The following is a 19,265-nucleotide window of genomic DNA, read 5'->3' as shown; positions in this document are numbered from 1 at the left end:
CCATTTGTGGTCAGATAGTATACAAGGAATTATTTTAGTTTTCTTGTATTTGTTAAGATTTGCTTTGTGTCCTAATATATGGTCTATTTTAGAGAAAGTTCCATGTGCTGCTGAAAAGAATGTATACTCTGCAGCATTTGGATGAAATGCCCATTCCTTCTATGACCTCATTTAGTCCAGATGCCTCTCTGTTTATTTTTTCCCGGGATGACCTGTCAGTTGGTGAGAGTGGGGTGTTGAAGTCACCCACTACCACTGTGTTTGGTGTTATCTGTGACCTTAGTTCTAATAGTGTTTGTTTGATGAATATGGGGGCCCCCATGTTAGGTGCATATATGTTTAGGATTGTAATATCCTCCTGTTGGAGGGTACCTTTAATCAATATAAAGTGGCCTTCCCTGTCTTTCTAATGGTGGACTGAAGTCTACCTTGTCAGATATTAGGATAGCAATAGGAACCCCTGCTTGTTTTCTAGGTCCATTTGCTTAAAACACCGTTTTCCAGCCTTTCACCCTAACATAGTGTCCATCCTTTGTAGAAAGGTGGCTTTCTTGGAGGCAACAAATTGAAGGATCATGCTTTTATAATCCGATTTTTTCTTTGGTTTGTGTCTTTGGTAGTTTGATTACAATAGGATGAGGAGAGGTTCTTTCCAGGTTTTGTCTGGCTGGTGTTCTAAAGGATTCCTGTATCTGCATTGGCACCTCTTTCTCAATTTGGGAGAAGTTTTCTGCTATGATTTTGTTGAAGATACCTACTATGCCTTTGTAGTGAAGTTCTTCTCCTTCTACTATGCCCTGAATCTTATGTTTGATCTTTTCATAGTGTCCTGGATATCTTGTAATTCCCACTCATACTTTTCTATTAGTTTGTCCTTCTCTTTGTTGGACTGTATTAGATCTTCCACCTGGTCTACTAGCTTAGATATTCTGTCCTCTTCTTCTTCCATTCTACTAGTGAGCTTTTGTGACTGATTTTTACAAAATATTTTTGTTTATATGTGAGAAGAGAGAGAATGAGTATAGGCATACCAGGGCTTCTTGCTCCTGCACACATTTGTACCACTTTGTGCGTCTGTCTTTACATGGGTGCTGGGAGTCAAATCCTAAGCTGGTAGGCTTGCAAGAAAGTGCTTTTTTTACCACTGAGCAATCTCCCCACCCCCATTTAGTGTTTAAAATACCTTTTTTCTTTGCATTTTCATTAGGAAGTTGGCTATCAGCAAATGTCTTTTGTTATGACTGATGAGAACAAACTTTTGTCTGGGAGGAATCATCAGAATTGTCATTCTGAAGACAAAGATAAGCCTGTCAGCAGAGTTCAGGTAAAACAATAAAAGTAAACCAACAGCCTGGTCACATGAACCTTTAATCTCAGCTACTTGGAAGAATGAGGTAGGAGGATCTTTAGTTCAAAATCTGCCTAGTCTATAGAGTAAGTTAAAAGCCAGCCTGGTCAATTTTGGTGAGGCCTTGTCTCAACAACAACAAAAAAGAGTAAACTAATTGTGATTGGATTAGTTATTTCTAGTATTGCTGTACTGGTTTGTGATAGAAGATTTAGGTTCTTATAAAGTTGGACAGTGCTGGGTGTGGTGGTGCACACCTTTAATCCTGGGAAGAAGAGGTAAGAGGATTGCATTGAGTTTAAGGCCACCCTGAGACTACATAGTGAATTTCAGGTCAGCCTGGGCTAGAGCAAAACCTTACCTCAAAACAAACAAACAAACAAAACCCACATATATATATATAAAGTTGGACAATGACTTTGCACATTTTATTCTAATAATTTGATTACGATATCAGTCATATCTTAAAATTATTTTAGGAATCCCATGGAAAGCTCATAGTTTTGCTATTACCTAATACTCTGCATTTGTTTTTTATATTTTGTTAGAAAGTAAAATTCAAAAATCCATTATTTGTTGTGATAAAAGAAGAACAAAAAAAGCAGCTAAATCTTAAGGACCTTCAGGATATTCTGCCAGAAGCCCACGATTATCTTCTGGAAGCTCAAGGTGACCCACCAGAAACCCAGGGTGATGTGATAGAAGTCCAGAGTGTTGAGCCTGAAGCTTGCAGTGTTGAGCTAGATACCCAGGTTGCTAAGCTGGACATTCATTCTGTTAAGCCAGAAGGCCAGGCTATTAAGACTGAAACTCAGAATATTCTGTTCATCACCCGTAGTATTGAACTAGATGGAGATATTGATTTGGAAGCCCAGGCTTTTCTACCGAAATGTCAAGACCAGGATTCCTCATCCAAAGACCACTGTGTTCTTAAATACTATAATACTCTACCTAACTATGAGGACAAGAATTTTCCACGTGTAGGTAAGGAATTTTTATCTAGAAATCAGCATATCCTACCCAAAGAACAGAATAATCTACTCAAATGCCAGGATGAGGATTCCTTGCCTAAAGATCAGAATTTTCTACCTGAAGACCACTGTGCCCTCCCTGAAAATCAATACATTCTATTCAAACATCAGGACCAGGATTTTCTTCCTGAAGATGAGGATTTTCTACTAAGAGATCAGCATGGTCTTCCCAAAGACCAGAATGTTCTACCAAAATGTCAGGACCAGGATTTTCTTCCCAGTGGCCAGCATGTTCTCCCCAAAGACCAGAATAACCTACGTAAATGTCAGGGTCAGGATCTTCTACCTCCAAATCAGGTAAAATAGAATAGAAAAGAGATTTAGTAACAAGAAATAACCTGCTTTGAGTTTGGAGTATGTTGTATAGCAAATTCCTCCTAATTGAAAGAGGGAATCCTCTTTAGGGGATGGTAGAGGCTAAGTAGACTTAGGGGGTCAAATCTGGAAGAGTTGAAACTTAAAAGGTCACCTGACTACTATCTAAGGTTATAGGAGTGGTAAACCACTGCTGAGGGGCAGACTAACCAGTGCTGTGTAACAATTGAAACATTCCCTCCTGGAGGAAGGACAGAGGCTCAGGAGATTTAGGAGGACAAGTCTGGAAAAAATATATTGAGAGATTTCTCCCTAAAGATATATAAAGGGTAAACAATTGCTTGAAAAGAGATTCTCTGACCAGCACAGTTGCTTATAAGTCATGTAGTGTGCTGGGGACTCTCCCACCTGCCCTGCTGAGCTGCCTGCAAGTTGTGTAGTGTGCTGCATAGCTGCAGCTTCAGTGAGTCATCACCTGTGCTGGGGTGGGCTTTTTGGTGATGCAGCTGCCTTTGAGTCATCCATGCTACTGAAACAACCCCCTCACCCTGCTCTATACATAACTGTAATAAACATTGGTTCACTAAAACTGGTTTTGGTGCCACAATTGTCTGAGCCCTCATTGGTGTGAATAGCAGAGAACAGAGCTGGTCTTGAACTCACAGTGACCCTCCTACTTCTGCTTCCCAAGTGCTGGTATTAAAGGTGGGCCCCACCATACCTGGTTTAACCTGTTAATTCTTAAATGGACAATTGATCTTTTGTGTTTATTTTTTTAGAAAGCAAATATGAAGCAACCAGCATCAATTTTGATAGGTAGACAAGGGAGTGAGGAGCTACCTCTGTGGGTCCTTCAGGATCTTTTGTGTGGGTTCCATTAATTCTCCCATTGAGAGCAAGGTAGAACAGAACAGGACAATGACTTAGCAGAAACTGAGCAGTTTCAGGTTTAGTTGGGAGCCTACAAAGATTGTTCTCAGCTAAAATTCAAAACTGATTTAAAAAAATATAATCCTGATTTCCTGTTTTATTGAATAATTTTACATTACCCTCAATTAAAAAGTTGCAGTAACGTTTTTACTAACACCTAGGACCTTATTACTATTATATTAGTGGGCAATTTGCATTTTGTGTTTTTCTCATTTAGGACATAAACTGAGGAGCCATTGTTTTTGGTGTGTATGTAGTGGTAGTATGTGTGGGGTATGTGTATACATGTGTTTATGTGCACATCTGGCATATGCATGTGTATGTGCAGATACACCCTGTGTATGTATGTGCAGAGGTTAGAGGAAGACAAGGGTTGTCCTTTATCAATCTTTCACCTTATTTTCCTTAAGACAAAGTCTCTCACTGAAATTTTCAGTTAGACAAGTTGGCCAGTGAGCTCCTGTGATCTTCTCTCTAATCCACCTGAGCACTATAGGCATGTGTGGCCACACCCAGCTTTTTATATGGGTTCTAGAGATCTGTATCAGTTTTTTTTTTCTTTTTTCCTTTTACTGCTGGGACAAATACCCAAAAGGAGTTGGGGCTACAGAGATGGCTTAGTGGTTCAGGCATTTGCCTGCAAAGCTAAAGAATCCTGGTTTGACTCTCCAGGATCCATGTAAGCCAGATGCACAAGGGGACGCATGCATCTGGGTTTGTTTGTAGTGGCTGGAGGCTCTGGCGTGCCCATTCTCTCTCTCTTTTTCTCTACCTCTCTCTCTCTCAAATAAATAAATTTTATTAAAAAAAATGAAATGTGGAGAATACTGAAAAATTAGTCTCAACTGTCCTTTAAAAGAAAAAACTGATATATGTATATATATATGAAGGAGTTTATTTTCTGCTTACCATTTCATGACAGCAGAATTCTATCATGGCTGGGAAAAAGTGGCAGGACCAGACAGTTGGCATCACATTGTTATATCATGAGGGAGGGAGTAGAGTCAGCATAGCAAGTGGGGCAGGGCTGCAACACCTCAAGGCCCTCACCCAGTGATATACTGCCTCTTTCAAGGCCCCACCTACTAAAAGTTGCATGACCTTCCCCAAAAGTCCCATCAGCTGGGGATTAAGTATTCAAGCATGAGTCTATGGGGGACATTTTGCATTGAGATCAAAGATCAAACTAAGTTCCTCATGCTTGCACATCAAGCACTCTTAACCACTAAGCAATCTCCCATCCCCAAGAAGCTGTTCTTTGATATGATAGATGGGAAAGAGAAATAGATCATTTCCCTGGTGGGTTACTAATATCTGCCTCACAGATTGCAAGTTGAGAACTTCATCAGTGAGCAAGTAGGACACAATGGCCATTAGTGGGATGGGACTTTTAAGTCCTACACCCTGTCTGAAGCATAGGCATATAAACCCTTAACAATTCAGTTCCTGCTAGTTTCCCTTTTCTCTATTCTACCTTGTACCTAATGGTGCAGAAGACCCTTGGTCTAGTAAACTGTATAAATCACATCAGTTTTTCCTTTCAAAGGACAGTTGAGACTAATTTTTCAGTATTCTCCACATTTCATTTTCTTTTCTTTGTTGTTTTGTTTTTTTTGAGGTAGGGTCTCACTGTAGCTCATGCTGACCTGGAATTCATGTAGTCTCAGGGTGGCCTCGAACTTGTGGCAATCCTCCAACTCTGCCTCCCGAGTGCTGGGATTAAAGGCGTGCGCCACCACGCCTGGCCACATTTCATTATTTAGTATGCTGTTGCTGAATCCTACAGTATTATCAAAACATACTTCTCCTACATAAACAATGCAGGTTTTAAGTGACTTTAAGGTTTGGTGAGGCCATTAAACCATTCTGTCTATGGTTTATGATTAAAATTTAGTCTGTGAAGTTGGATTAATGTATAACATCCTTGATTGATTCCAAAATATCAAAATTTTCCTGGAGTTCCCACTGAAGCTTTCAGTTGTATGCAGTTAGCTTGTTCGCTTGGTGACTTTTATTTATCTATTTATTTTTACTGTTTTTTTTTTTTTTTTTTTTTTTTTTTTTTTGCTATTTTAGCACATGTTTCTCAAGCAACCCTCACCTTTAATAAGGGAAGATAGGGTATGTGAGGAGTTACCTCAGGAGTGTCATCAGAGTGCTCCACTTAAGACACATGACCAGATCTTGCCTGCAGAACAGGTAGAACAGCAACTATAGAAGGAGAAGTAGGACTGTTAACATTGGGCTAAGATTTATTAAGCTAACTTGTATATGGAATGCATAACTTTAAACTGCCAGAGTTGGGTTACCATTAGAGAAAGTTGGAGAACAGATAGACACAAAAGCCAAGTGTTAGTTGTTGGATCTGAGTATCTTTGGATTCATTATACTATTTTTTTAATACTGTGTATATTTGCAGATTTTTATATAAGAGAGTGAGAGAGAAAGGAGAGGAATACCCACTCTATTTTATTTTACCTAGTATCATTACTCTGGGATTTTTAAAAAGACTTGTATTGTAAAAAGCCCATCATTTCGGTTTATACAATTAGTCTTGGGGTTTCTTTACAACAAGTATATCAGATAAACATGGACTTTAGAGAAGTGGGAGATTACTTCTGGAGAACTGTCAGTGTACATCACCAGTATTTAAAACCTCCCCTCTGAGAGAGTAAGTAGAGCTGAAGATAGTGGGAATATGTGGCAGAGACTCAGGTTTTGGCTCAAGACTGACAGAGAGAGTAATGTAGTAGTTGCTTCAGGGGTATAGTGTTAAGGCAAGTAATGATGGGCAGAGAATATAAATTTTATTCTTATTTTGTTCATGATTCGAATTGATTTAAACAACTTTTGTTTACAAGCTTTAAATGTTGCTGCAGTGTGATGCTCCAATGAGAGTGTATCAGCATTTATTTTGTCTTTTAGCATAAGCGCTATGGGCAAGCATCACACGATATGACAGATGAGAAACAAAGAAAAGATTTATTTCCAGAGAGCCATGGATATGGTTTCCATGAAATCCAGGATCGAGGTTCTGCCAGAGAACAGGTATAGCAGTTTGGTAAGCAGGGAACAGATGTATGCATTAGATTTGGGCTGGTTTTGTCCCAGATAGTTTACTAACAAAGCAGATAGGGTTATCTTGTTTCAACATTATTATTGCTTTAAATAATGGCTTACACTGAGTACAGAGCCAGAATAATTGTAGAAACTTGTTTACATTATTATATTGAATTTCCACAATAATCTTAGAAGATGAATCTAATATCCTTGTTTTGTAGTAGAAATTTAAAATTATTCTGCAGATAGAATTAAGATCCATATAATAAGTGTTAAGGAGTATATCTTCTTTAAGGCATAATGTGTCAGAAGATTTCAGCCTGTAATGTTTTCACTGTGATGTTATCCCTCACACAATTGATTAGTACTTTTGTTTCTTTTAGAGTTTGTATGCTAAGCAGCGGCTATCTAGTAGGTCAACTAAAAGGTGGCAAGAGGATTTGCATCTTGATGGCCATCAGCACCACCCGTCCAGTCTCCAGAGAGACACCTGCAGCAGGCATCCGGTAGTAGACCATTCCACATTGTACCAACAGTGCAATTTATATTTCACTAAGTTGAGGAGGAGAGGCTGGTCAAAAAAGCAGATTTCCTTTTCATTGCATAGTGTGTAAAACATATGTGAAGATTATTTTAGAACTTTTATTGAAATGTAAGGTATTATTAAGAGCATTTTTGCCTAATTGAAAATTATCTTATATAAAATGTATGTGTGTATGTGTGTGTGTGTGTGTGTGTGTGTGTGCGCGCGTGTGTGCGCGCGCGCGCGTATGTGCATGACTTTGGGCTTTTATATTTATAAAAGGTTTATTGCTAGGCATGGTGGCACATGCCTTTAATCCCAGTACTCTGGAAGCCGAGTTAGGAGGGTCACCATAAATTCAAGGCCAGTTAGGAGCTACACAGAGTGTGTTCCAGGTCAGCCTGAGCTCGAGTGAGACCCTATCTTAAACCCCTAAACCTCCCCCAAAAGATTTTTTTAAAATTGTTTTGTGGTGACCATACTTTTTATAGTGTTAAGAGGAGAAGAAATCAGCAGTTACTGAAGGGGAGGGTCTATGAGGCTTTTCTATGCAGTGACCAATACTAGATCTCCATCAGTAAATTGGAAGAAGTTAAGACATGATTATCATAAATAACCTAGTCAGGTTTGAGTTTGAACTTGTTGGAGTTGTACTGCTTAAAATTTGGGGCTACTGACTTATATCTAGACATTTTTTTATTGACAACTTCCATAATTGTGGACAATGAACCATTATAATCCCCCCACTTTCCCCTTCACAACTCTACTCTCTAACATATCTTTTTTTGTGGGTGTGTGACAGTTTGAATAGACTGTTCCCCAGTAGATTCAGGAGTTTTATTTTCTTTTTTTTTTGGTTAAAAAAATTCTTTAATCAAACCAAGTTCACACATCAATGCTTATGGCTTAGCTAGAATAAATTCTGTCCAAGTTAAAACTGAAGACTTATAACATTACAGAGTTCCCGCAAAACAGTTACTGAAGTGACTCAGTTTCTATGTGTAAATTGGGAGTCAGAACATACATAATGCATGTCACACACAAATACTGTCTTAAGTCACTTTCCCACAAAATTTCAAAACAAGAATGTATCCTTCTACCTATACCTAACACTCAATTATTTTTCATCAACATTGGTTCACTCTGAGGGACTGTCTTGGCTATAGTCCTGTTACATGTATCATGCAGAAATGAATTACACATTCTTTTCTAATATGACATGTTTTCAAACAGGTTAGGTTCCTTATATAGCATTTATTTAGATTTATCACATAAGCAGGGATTTTTTTCCAATTAAAAAAATATTCTGAATTCCTTAAAGAGTGTTACTTAGAAACTTAATGATGTAAAAAGCAAACTAGGTTTTAAAGGATCTCATATTCTTGAAACCTGCAATCAGATTAATTTCCTATTTATACCCAGTATATTGTCTGAAGGAAAATGTGTAACTTTATTTCATTTGCAGTCATAAAACTAAGTTACCTTCAAAAGTTAACTTGAATTTATATCTTCTAGAGCAATCAGTTGGACATCTAGTTGTATTACAAAAAAGCAGTACAGACCACACCCTTGTTTACAAAGAGGCAGCACAATATAGACAGATTAAAAGGAACTTCTAATAAAATGTTGCTTTCAGCCGGGCGTGGTGGCGCACGCCTTTAATCCCAGCACTCGGGAGGCAGAGGTAGGAGGATCGCCATGAGTTCGAGGCCACCCTGAGACTACAGAGTTAATTCCAGGTCAGCCTGGACCAGAGTGAGACCCTACCTTGAACAAAACCAAAAAAAAAAAATGTTGCTTTCATTTTATCAACCATAAAAATGCCCGACTTGTACAAAAACCCACCAACAGTGAAAAGACAGTCTGGCAAATCCAAGATTTGTAAAAACTATGCACAAAACCCACAGTATTTGGGAAAAGAGTAAAGATTTATACAAGTAGCAGTTTTTAAAAATGTAACATTGTTCTACCAACAATTACACAATAACCTATACACACCAGAAATATGCTACAACCAATGTCTGAAAAGCAGTTTAACATAAGTGGATTTCCCCCCATATTTACTATATAATGTAGCTGGTTAATACTGCACAAATACGATTAGCAATGTTTAATTACTTTTCAACAAGATAAAGGGATTTTTGCCCCCCCCCCAAAAAAAAACAAGTCTTAAACATCAAAACCTATGCTTATAAAAATTTAAAACTTTCCACAGTCTATATGAAACCATTAAAAACATCATAAATGGTTCTTTTTATACTGGATCTGTCAACCTAGTTATCCAGGGTAGAATCCTTCAAAGATAGTTCAGTGTCTCTCTCTTCTCCAGATGGCTTCTGCTTGCTGCTGGCCTCATGACTGTCTTTGCTCTCTTCATTGCTGTCACCATTGTGTTGTGGGTGATTAATATCTTGTGCATCAGATCCTCCATTCACAGACTTTGAACCTGGTTGTTCCTTCTCTAGCTTTTTGGTTGGCCCTTTCTTCCCTTGATCTTTGGTTTTATTTGCTTCCTCATGCTGTCTTTGTTCAGCAAGAGACTTATTTAGCACTTGTGTGATGACAGAATCTCCTTCACCAACCAAAAACATGTTCTTAAACTTGTTATACAACATTGTAGACTTTTCCATAATAACTTGACTGACCTTGAATCGCCGTATTTTTTCAGGGTTGTAATCATCTCTGTATGCTTCTGAGCTTGTTGCATTGTTACCTGAAGTGAAGCAAGCTCGTCCAAGGCTTCAATGCACCTGTTCACATCGAAATTATCAATTTTGAGTGAATTTTTAATTTCTGCGTGTATCCTTTGAAGTTGAGAATCCATTGATGTTTCTCGCTTCTTCTCCACCTTCTTAAGTTCTGGCTTCTTTCCTTCATCTTTATTCTGCTGTTCTGTCTCCATTTGTTCCTCCTGCTTGCGTTTTCAATCTGCTGCTTCTTTCTCATGCTGCCCTTTCAGTATATTCCTCCTGTGAGCAGTCTGAAAGTTTCTTCCACCCTTCCTCTTTTCACCTTCTTGATCATCTCCTTCCTCTTCAGAATCAGAAGTTGATGCAACCCCAGTTTTAGGTAAGTTTTTCCTTTTTGACTCAACTTCTTTCTTCCCCTCTTTTTTATCTGGTTCTTTTCTTGGCTTATCCTCTTCCTTTTGGCCTTCCTCTTCCTTTTTAAGTTGCTTTTTAGGTTGTTTTTCCTCTTGCCCCTTTTTCTTACTTTTATCTTCATCAGCAACCATGTCACTCTCTGAAGGACAGGGCTGTTTTACTATTTTAGGTCTGTCTCTTGGTTTTGGAATTTTGACCTCCGTAGCTGCAGGTCGTCCTCTTTTAGGACTCACTTTCAGATTAACAGATGCTGTTGCTGCTGTTACCACTCCTGCCTCCTCAGTTTCTACTTGTTTTTCTGCCTTTCTCTTTCTTCCTCATCGGGCAGCTTTTGGAGTGGTTATGTCAATAGCTTTTGTCATATCTTCATTGCTGGCTTTTTCTTCATGATCAGTATCTTCCTTTGAAACATTAGTTTCTTTTTCTTCCACTTCAACATCAGATGATGCATTTGATTGTTTAGTTGATGTCTGCTGACTTGAAAATTTCACTTTTGGATTGTTATCTATCTCCCATAAACCTTCATTAAATCCTTTTCGTTTATTTGGTTTGCCATACTTCTCCTTATTCTCTGAGTATGGAAATATATCCTTTGGTCCTAAAAATGCAGTCTCATGAGTTCCAAAAAAGAATATGGGTAGTTTGTTTGTAGGTGGCTTTACAGCTCCATCAGGAACTTCATCTACCCGAGCCGGCCAATGAGGGTAACCTTTCATCTTGGCAAAGATGAGGTCTCCAGGTTTGAAATCGCGAGTCATCTTTCCGGGGGCGAAGCCTGGGGTCCTGAAGCCAGAAGGTGGTGAGCTCGGGTGGGGACTTAGAGGTGCGAGGGCGGATGGAAGCCCAGGATGGGGGGGGGGGGGCTGGGGACAGATGCCTCGGGGCGTTGAGATGCCAGGAGTTTTATTTTCAATGTTTTTATTTATTTTTTTTTTCCTCCATATAAAATATTCTCTTTTTTAATGTCTGAGACAAGGCATGTCAAATTGGGTGGGGGGGAGCTACTTACATACAAATGCACACACATATACAAAAACAAATTTAGTCATTAGGCTAGATGATTAGTGAACATTTTGGAGAGCATCCAGTTGCTAAATGAGATACATACAATAATTCAGAGAAAAAAACAGATGATTTAGTTTTATAAATACATACACATGCTGAGATCTTAAAGCTGGGAATTAAACATTAGCTCACATTCGTGAAAAATATTACAAGTTACTGACTATACATATATAGCATAGGATTAGACTTACACATGTGTATGCTCTCATGGGCCTAATATAACAGTGGTTTTCATTAGTAGAAGTCTTAGCTCATTTCCTATTTTCTTTGCTACAGCTGAACCCAGATCTTATTTCAGTTTAAAGGGCTTCTAGAAAATTGAAATGATAAACTAGTCAATGTGATACAAATGATGACAAGTTTCTAGGAGGTGGTGTTACAAAAAAGCAAAGTATAGATTGAGGGCAAAGGTCTAGATAAAAAAGTAAAAATATTATTTCTCAGACTTTTATTTTCACACTTATCAAAATAATTTGCATGCAAACAGAAAATCATCTGTTTGTTTTATAGTAAATGATTACTATGCTCCTCTAACATACCCTGGTGACTAGCTGTTTAAATTCTAATAACTGAAATCAACATTACAGCAAAATGCTGTTCACTAGTATTTTCGCAGTATTTCACTACATATAAAATATGCTTAAAAATGTGTTCAGCCTTATAATTCTAATTAGGCAAGCCGAGAAAATCTTGACATTTGGGGAGTAAATGTGGCATTTTTCAAAATAAATTATAAATAAAGCTCCAGATAGCTAACATCACACAAATAGCCAATTCTTCTATAGTTCAAGGTCAGCTCTTAATAGAAGAATGTCAACAAAAATTTTCACACTAAAATGGTACACATGACACACATTTAGGTATATCCAGGAATTTAAGCAATGATGTTACTTTGATTGGTGTAGGGTTATTGATTTCAGGAAAACACAGGCACAATTTAGTCTAAATGCCCAAGAAGTAAAATAACTGAAGTAGTATAATTTACCAAAAATCAAAGGTAGAATTTCGAATAGGAACACTTTTAATGTATAATCTGGTTAAAATGGCAGCTGAGTTATAACCAGAAATAGTTTTGGTTTGGAGAATAAAAAAACAAAAAATGTCAGCTTAGTCTACTTTCTTATAACAGAAGCTAGTGCCATGAACAAGTCCTTATACTTTCTTAAAGCCTGAACATTATGTCTACTGCAAGTGAAAATTGCTTAAGGATATTAGGCCAAGAATAAACCCCCATGCTACCAAAAAGCAAAGTTCAACGTTTTTATTGATAACTTCCATCATTATAGACGATAAACCACGATAATTACTTCCTCCCTCACTTTCCCCTTCGAAGCTCCACTCTCCATCATATCCCACCTCTCTCAATTAGTCTCTCTTTTATTTTTATGTCATCATCTTTACCTTCTATTATGATGTATTGTGTAGGTAGAACCAGGCACTGTGTGGTCATGGATATCCAGGCCATTTTGTGTCTGAAAGATTGCATTGTAAGGAGTCCTACCTTTCCTTTTGCTCTTACATTCTTTCTATCACCTTTTCTGCAATGGACCCTGAGCATTGGAAGGTGTGATAGAGATGTTTCAGAACTGAGCACTCTTCTGTTACTTCTCATCACTATGCTGCCTTTTGAGTCAACCCAAGGTCACCACGCTCTGAAAAGAGAAGGTTCTGTTACTGAAAGCAAGAGTAGGTTCTGTTACTGAAAGCAAGAGTAGTATTAATACATGGGTATGAACATTAAGAGAAGTGCTTACCAGGCAGTTTGGTGAGCACAGTATATACATTTAGCCAGATACTAGCAGACAATACACCCCTGGAGCTCATGACTTCCTGTGTCATAGGTTTTCAGTATTAGGCATATATTCCCTCCTGTGGAACAGGCTCCAGTCCAATTAGAATGCAGTTGGTTTCCCTCATAACAGACATGCCACTATTGCAACCATTGGCTCATTTGGCCTGGCTGGCCAAATTTAAGGCTTGCAGTGTCCACTGTTGTTTATCTCCACTGATGACTTCTCTTTCTCCCATAGAGCTGCATGCAGCATAGCTTTTTCCAGCTTTCAGTCAGCTGGTCCACAGGAAAGAGGTTTTTAGATCAGCTCAGCTCAACTCCAGCTTGATTTCTCAGTGACCGTGCAGCCCAAGCATGTGAAGTCTTCAACAGTAAGGTCTTACCATCTATTCTTGGTGGGAAACCAAGAATCTTGGCAATGGCCTGTAATGTTTTGGGGGCATCAGCAACCTCTCTGGCCAAAAACTGACTGGAAGGTATACCGTCCCTGACACTGAAAATTTTCTAGTAATAATCTGACTTCTGGATATGCCATTGTCCAAAAAAGTAGATTTCCATATGACTTACTCATACCCTCTTAGATTTTGATTAACCCTCACCCCACCCTTCCTTTACTCAGTCTCTTCCCCTGACCTCTGTAAGGCCTTTCCAACCCCAGCATTCTGTTTTTCTACTTACATATATACAATACCATCCCCTTAACTCCTCCCTTTTTCTCCCTCCTTTATAGCCCCTTTCTAGCTTACTGGCCTCTGCCACTGAGTTTTATTCCAATTCACATACAAGTCCAAACCTTTATAGCTAAGATCCACATATGAGAGAGAACATGCAGAGCTTGGCTTTCTGGACCTAGATTACCTCACTAACTATAATCCTTTCCAGGTTCATCTGTTTCCATCAAGCTGTACTTACAGCACTGCAAGGCATTTCTTAGGCCAAGGTTTCAAATCCTTCCACATTCCTCTTGAAAATCACCCCCAAAAGACCAAAGCTACACAGTAAGATGGCTAGCAGCAACCCCACTCCTGGTATCACTTTACTGTTGCAGTCAGGTTCATATTGCTGGTAGAAATCACCCAATCAAGAGCAGCTTGAGGGAAAAAGAGGTTTATTTTGCCTTACAGGCCTGAGGTCAAGCTCCACAATGGCAGGAGAAAATGATGGCATGAGCAGAGGGTGGACATCACCCCCAGCCCACATAAACTGGATAACAGAAATGAGAGAATGTGCCAAACACTGGCATGGGGAAACTGGCTATAACACCCATAAGCCCACCCTAACCAATACACTGCCTCCAGGAGGTTTTAATTTCCAATTGCCATCAACTGCAATCACCAAAGTGTCCTAATATATGGTCTACTTTAGAGAATATTCCATGTGCTGCTGAAAAGAATGTGTATTCTGCATCAGATTGGTGAAATATTTTGTAGATATTCCATTTGTTCTACCTCATTTAATACATATGCTTCTTTTTTTTTTTTTGGATGACATATCAATTGATAAGACAGGGCCATTGAAGTCACCCATTACAACTGTGTTGGGTGTTAGTTGTGACCTTAATTCTAATAATGTTTGTTTGATGAAATTGGGAGCCCCTATGTTAGTTTCCTATATGTTTAGGACTGGTGGAACATTCCTCTAATCAATATGACCTTCTTTATCTTTCCTAACTAATGTTGGCTTGAAATCTACCTTGTCACATATTAGGATAGTAAAACCTGCTTGTTTTCTAATCCCATTTGCTTGAAATACCATTTTCCAACCTTTCACCCTAAAATAGTACCCATCTTTTATGGAAAGGTGGGTTTCTTGGAGGCAACATATAGAAGGATCCTGCTTTTGTTTACCCAGTCTGCAAATCTGTGTCTTTTGTTTGGGGCATTGAAGCCATTGATATTAAGAGTTATTATTGAAAGGTGTGTATTCTTGCCATTCTTGTCTTATAGGTCTTGTTTATCTTTGCTGTCCTGTATTAACTATTATTTGAATATGGATTATTTTTTCCTGGTTCTTTATATGTGTGCTTTTCTTTCTCTTCAGCATGGCAGATCCTTTCAAGTATTTTCTGTAGAGCTGGCTTAGTGTTCATATATTCCCTTAGCCTGCTTTTGTTATGGAATGTCCTTATTTCTCCATCTATTAGGATGGATAGCTTTGCAGGATAAATTAATCTTGGTTGACAGTTGTTATCTTTCAGAACTTGGAATACATCATTCCAAGCCTTCTAGCTTTTAAAGTTTGTGTCTTTCTCTTTGTTGGACTCAATCTGTCACCTGGTCTTCTAGTTTAGATATTCTGTCATTTCTTTGATCCATTCTACTTGTGACACTTTTTAGAGTTTTCTACCTGATTTACACTGTTTTTCATTTCTAGTTTTTCTAATTGGTATTTTTTTCATTATTTTTATTTCCTTACTCATGTCTTATATTGACCTCCTTACTATTAAGTTGGTTTCCTGTATTCTCCTTCAGGAGTTTGTTTTCTTCTGTGATTCCTTTGGTTTCTTCTTTGATTTCTTTGAATATAGATATAATCTTTTTTTTTTAAATCTTTGTCAGGCATTTCATTTAAGACAATCTCACTGATGGTCACTTCTGTTGGATTTATAGTTTTTGGTCAGATTGTATTGTCTTGATTTTTTTGTGTTTCTTGTATTATAATGTAGAGATTTTTGCATCTTGAGTTAATTTGATGCTTGGGTTTTCTAATTATCTGCAGTGTTTTTAGCTGTGTAAATCTGACTTTATATCTCTTCAGGGTAAGAGCTTAAGATGTCAAGTATAGTTTTTATACTCCAAGAAGACAGCAGGAGTGACTCTAGGTATTGAGTTTGCCTGCTATTCAAGTTAGCTGCTATTTAAACTAGACTGTGTGGAGCAGTTTACTGGCAAATTCCAAAATTCAACTGAGCCATGTACATATTCAATCAAAACCAGCACAGTATTTATAAAGTAGTGGGGATTAAAACAAAACATATAATCTGAGAGATTAGCACTTCCAGTGCAGGCCTATATACCTGCCTTTGTGTATGTAGGCCCAGTTACTTTGATCCCTGTCTGTTGTGCTGTGGATGTGGTGTTCTGATTGGCTATTCTAGATGCTGTGTGGCCAGGGTGAATGAGTTCTCCAGAGGTTTATGGCACTGAAGGTTGGAGGATGGGAAGCTTTGCAAGATGCCTTGAGTTGTACTGGAGCTCCTTAGCTGGTCCCATTTGTGTTCTCTTTCAGCAGCTACTCAGCTGGACACACCCCCACAGCTGCTGCCACCCCTTCCCCCCCCCCCCCAACTTTCCTTCCCTTCAGGTTTCTCAACTTTGTGAGGAGAGATGTGAGTAGAAAATCCTCCACCTGGTTTCTGCTTCTGCAGCTCTGTGCTGGCCAGGTGCACTCGGACCAGGGCCGCCGGTGCCTTGGTGGGATTCTGTCTGGTTTCCTCCTTTCTGGAAGATCTTAGTCTATCCTGCTTCTGTGCTGCATTTGATAATAGTTTTACATCCTCACTTTTTTGTAGAAGAGTATTTTGTTGTTGTTCTGCTAATTTCCTTCCCAGACTGCTTTGACTACTATGCCACCATCTTACCCCAATGTCCCCTCTAGATATTTTTTTTTAATTTTTATTTATTTATTTGAGAGCGACAGACACAGAGAGAAAGACAGATAGAGGAAGAGAGAGAATGGGCGCGCCAGGGCTTCCAGCCTCTGCAAACGAACTCCAGACGCGTGCGCCCCCTTGTGCATCTGGCTAACGTGGGACCTGGGGAACCGAGCCTTGAACCGGGTTCCTTAGGCTTCACAGGCAAGCGCTTAACCGCTAAGCCATCTCTCCAGCCCTCCTCTAGATATTTTTAACAAGCACTACTTAAGATTTTTCCCTATGGCTTAACTGAAGTCTCAATTATTCCCAATAAAATTTTACTACTCTTTATGTGGCTTTATATTATTGTAGAAACAAAGGCTCTAGGTAACTACCAGTAGTATTAAACTGCCTTAAAGGGAAACAGAACTTTCTTCTTGGTCCTTTTAAGAGAGCAGAATGAAAGGAAGCAGAAAGGCAGAGTGTAGGATTTGTGCTAAGGCTTCAGGACTGAACTTCAGCACTTTTGTGATTTTTAGTTTGTTTAGCATTGGTATTTATATCATCTGAGCTACATCAGGGTTTTATTCCCATCAGGTCTTTGCATTTGTTTTTTCCCTCTGCCTGCTCAGTCTTCCTTTTGTTGATTACTTTAAAAATTACTTATTTATTTATGTGTGGGAGAGAGAGAATAAAAAAGAGGCAGAGAGAGGGGGGGGGGAATGGGTGTGCCAGGGCACTGTAAACAAACTCCAGACATGTGAGCCACTTTCTGCATCTGGCTTTATGTAGGTATTGGAATCAAACTCAGGTTCTTAGGGTTTGCATGCAAGTGCCTTAACTATTGAGCCTTCTCTCAAGCCCTGATTTATATGCTATGATTTGTATACAAAATGTCCCCAAAGGCTTATTTGTCAAATGTTTGGTCCTCAGCTGGGTGATACTGTTGGGAGGCAACTGAATCATGGAGTATATCAGGTACATGGCTTGTGCTTCTCTTGCTCTCTGCCTTTACCATGAAGTACATCACTTTGTTCCACCACATGTTCCCATGCCATAATGGTCTGCCTTATCATGCAGGGCACAGAAGCAACAGAACCAACTGACCATAGACTGAAACCTCTGAAAATGTAAGCCAAAGTAAATTTTTCCTCCCTAGTTTACTTTCTCGGGTATCTTGTCATAGGTTTAAAAGGCTGATTTAACATCACCCTTTGCGTTTTAGCTTAAATGGTCTATCTTTGGAAAGGACTGCTTTTGCCACTTTATCAAAAATAGATCCCTTTCTGATATTTTTATTCTATCTTTGCATTTGTTTACTTCTCAGCAAACAGTTTGTAATTATTTTTGTGTGTGTGTGTGTAGTTTGCAGTCAGTTTTAGGTAATGTAGGCTAGCCTTCAACTTGCTGTATAGTTGAAATAACCTTGAACTCCTGGTCCTTCTGCTCTACCTCCTGTGTGCTAGGATTATAAGTGTATACTACTATATGTGGCTCTTATACATGTTCTTATTGTCTGGAGATTTATCACTTGTCCAGAAACTTCATGAGAGAGGTACTGTATCTATTTTATTTCCTGATACTTGAACACATTTGGCACAATGCTTGGTGCCTATTAGTTTGTTGGTAGATATGTTTTTTTGTTTTAATTTTTTTTCTTTTTCTTCTTTTTATTTATTTATTTGAGTCAGAAAGAGAGGGAGAGAGAGAGAATGGGCGTGCCAGGGCTTCTAGCCACTGCAAATGAACTCCAGATACATGTGCCCTCTTGTGCATCTGGCTAATGTGGGTCCTGGGGAATTGAACCTGGGTCATTTGGCTTTGCAGGCAAACGCCTTAACTGCTAAGCCATCCCTCCAGCCCAAGGTAGATATGTTTTGAATGAGTTGTCCAGTCAATCAAACATTTGTCAAGCATCTGCTAATGTTAACCATTATTTAAGTACTATTAAACATAGCTGTGAACAAGATGAAGCACTCCAAGTTCAGACAGTTTCAAGAAAAGTGATGGATATGTAAACACATGTTACATGGCTATGTAACAACATAATTAGTGGTATAGAGCATTCACAGTGTATGGACAGAGGTGCTCCTGACCGCAAAGCTTTGGTGCTCTGAGCCTCTTCTTTTTGTACTTTTGTGACACAGGTCCTGAAAATCCTCAACTCTGGAACAGTCTTTTCAACTTTTGCATTCCAAATAACCCAGCCTTATTGGAGAAAACACTTTACTAGTGGAGATTAATTCATACTAGGGTTTCTGAATTTCTAGTGCAGTTTAGTAGTTTCTTTTACTCCTTGTCAGTTCTTCAGTGGCCCATGCTATTCTAAACCTTAGACACTCTTTTTTTAAAAAAAATTATTGTTACTTTAATTATTTATTCATTTGCAAGTAGAGAAGTGAAACATACACATACACACACACACACACACACAGGTGGAGAGAAGGGGAGGACGATGGAAAAGAAAAGGAGAGAATGGCCACAGAAGAGCCTCTAGCCACCCCAGATACATGCGCCACTTTG

General features: G+C 38.8%; 1 protein-coding gene and 1 pseudogene across 5 annotated transcripts in view; one reads left to right on the top strand and one right to left on the bottom strand.

Annotated features, from left to right (window-relative positions):
• The window catches only part of Ccdc15 (coiled-coil domain containing 15), a 154,737-nt gene that overhangs the window by 48,864 nt on the left and 86,608 nt on the right, over positions 1-19,265 (top strand). For 4 of the 5 annotated variants that reach the window (XM_045145105.1, XM_045145104.1, XM_045145106.1 and 1 more), the window contains 4 exons: positions 1,208-1,324; positions 1,897-2,676; positions 6,550-6,672; positions 7,068-7,190. In XM_045145105.1, coding sequence (XP_045001040.1) covers positions 1,208-1,324; positions 1,897-2,676; positions 6,550-6,672; positions 7,068-7,190 — 1,143 coding nt within the window. The remainder of the gene's footprint in view (positions 1-1,207; positions 1,325-1,896; positions 2,677-6,549; positions 6,673-7,067; positions 7,191-19,265) is intronic. The other variant, XM_045145107.1, reaches the window with a different exon arrangement.
• LOC123459282 lies at positions 9,359-11,147 on the bottom strand (annotated as a pseudogene).

This window comes from Jaculus jaculus, chromosome 3 (genome assembly GCF_020740685.1).
Source record: "Jaculus jaculus isolate mJacJac1 chromosome 3, mJacJac1.mat.Y.cur, whole genome shotgun sequence".
In the NCBI taxonomy this organism is placed as follows: Eukaryota; Metazoa; Chordata; class Mammalia; order Rodentia; family Dipodidae; genus Jaculus; species Jaculus jaculus.
Note: the sequence above shows the minus strand (reverse complement) of the source record. Positions and strands in the feature narration are given on the sequence as shown.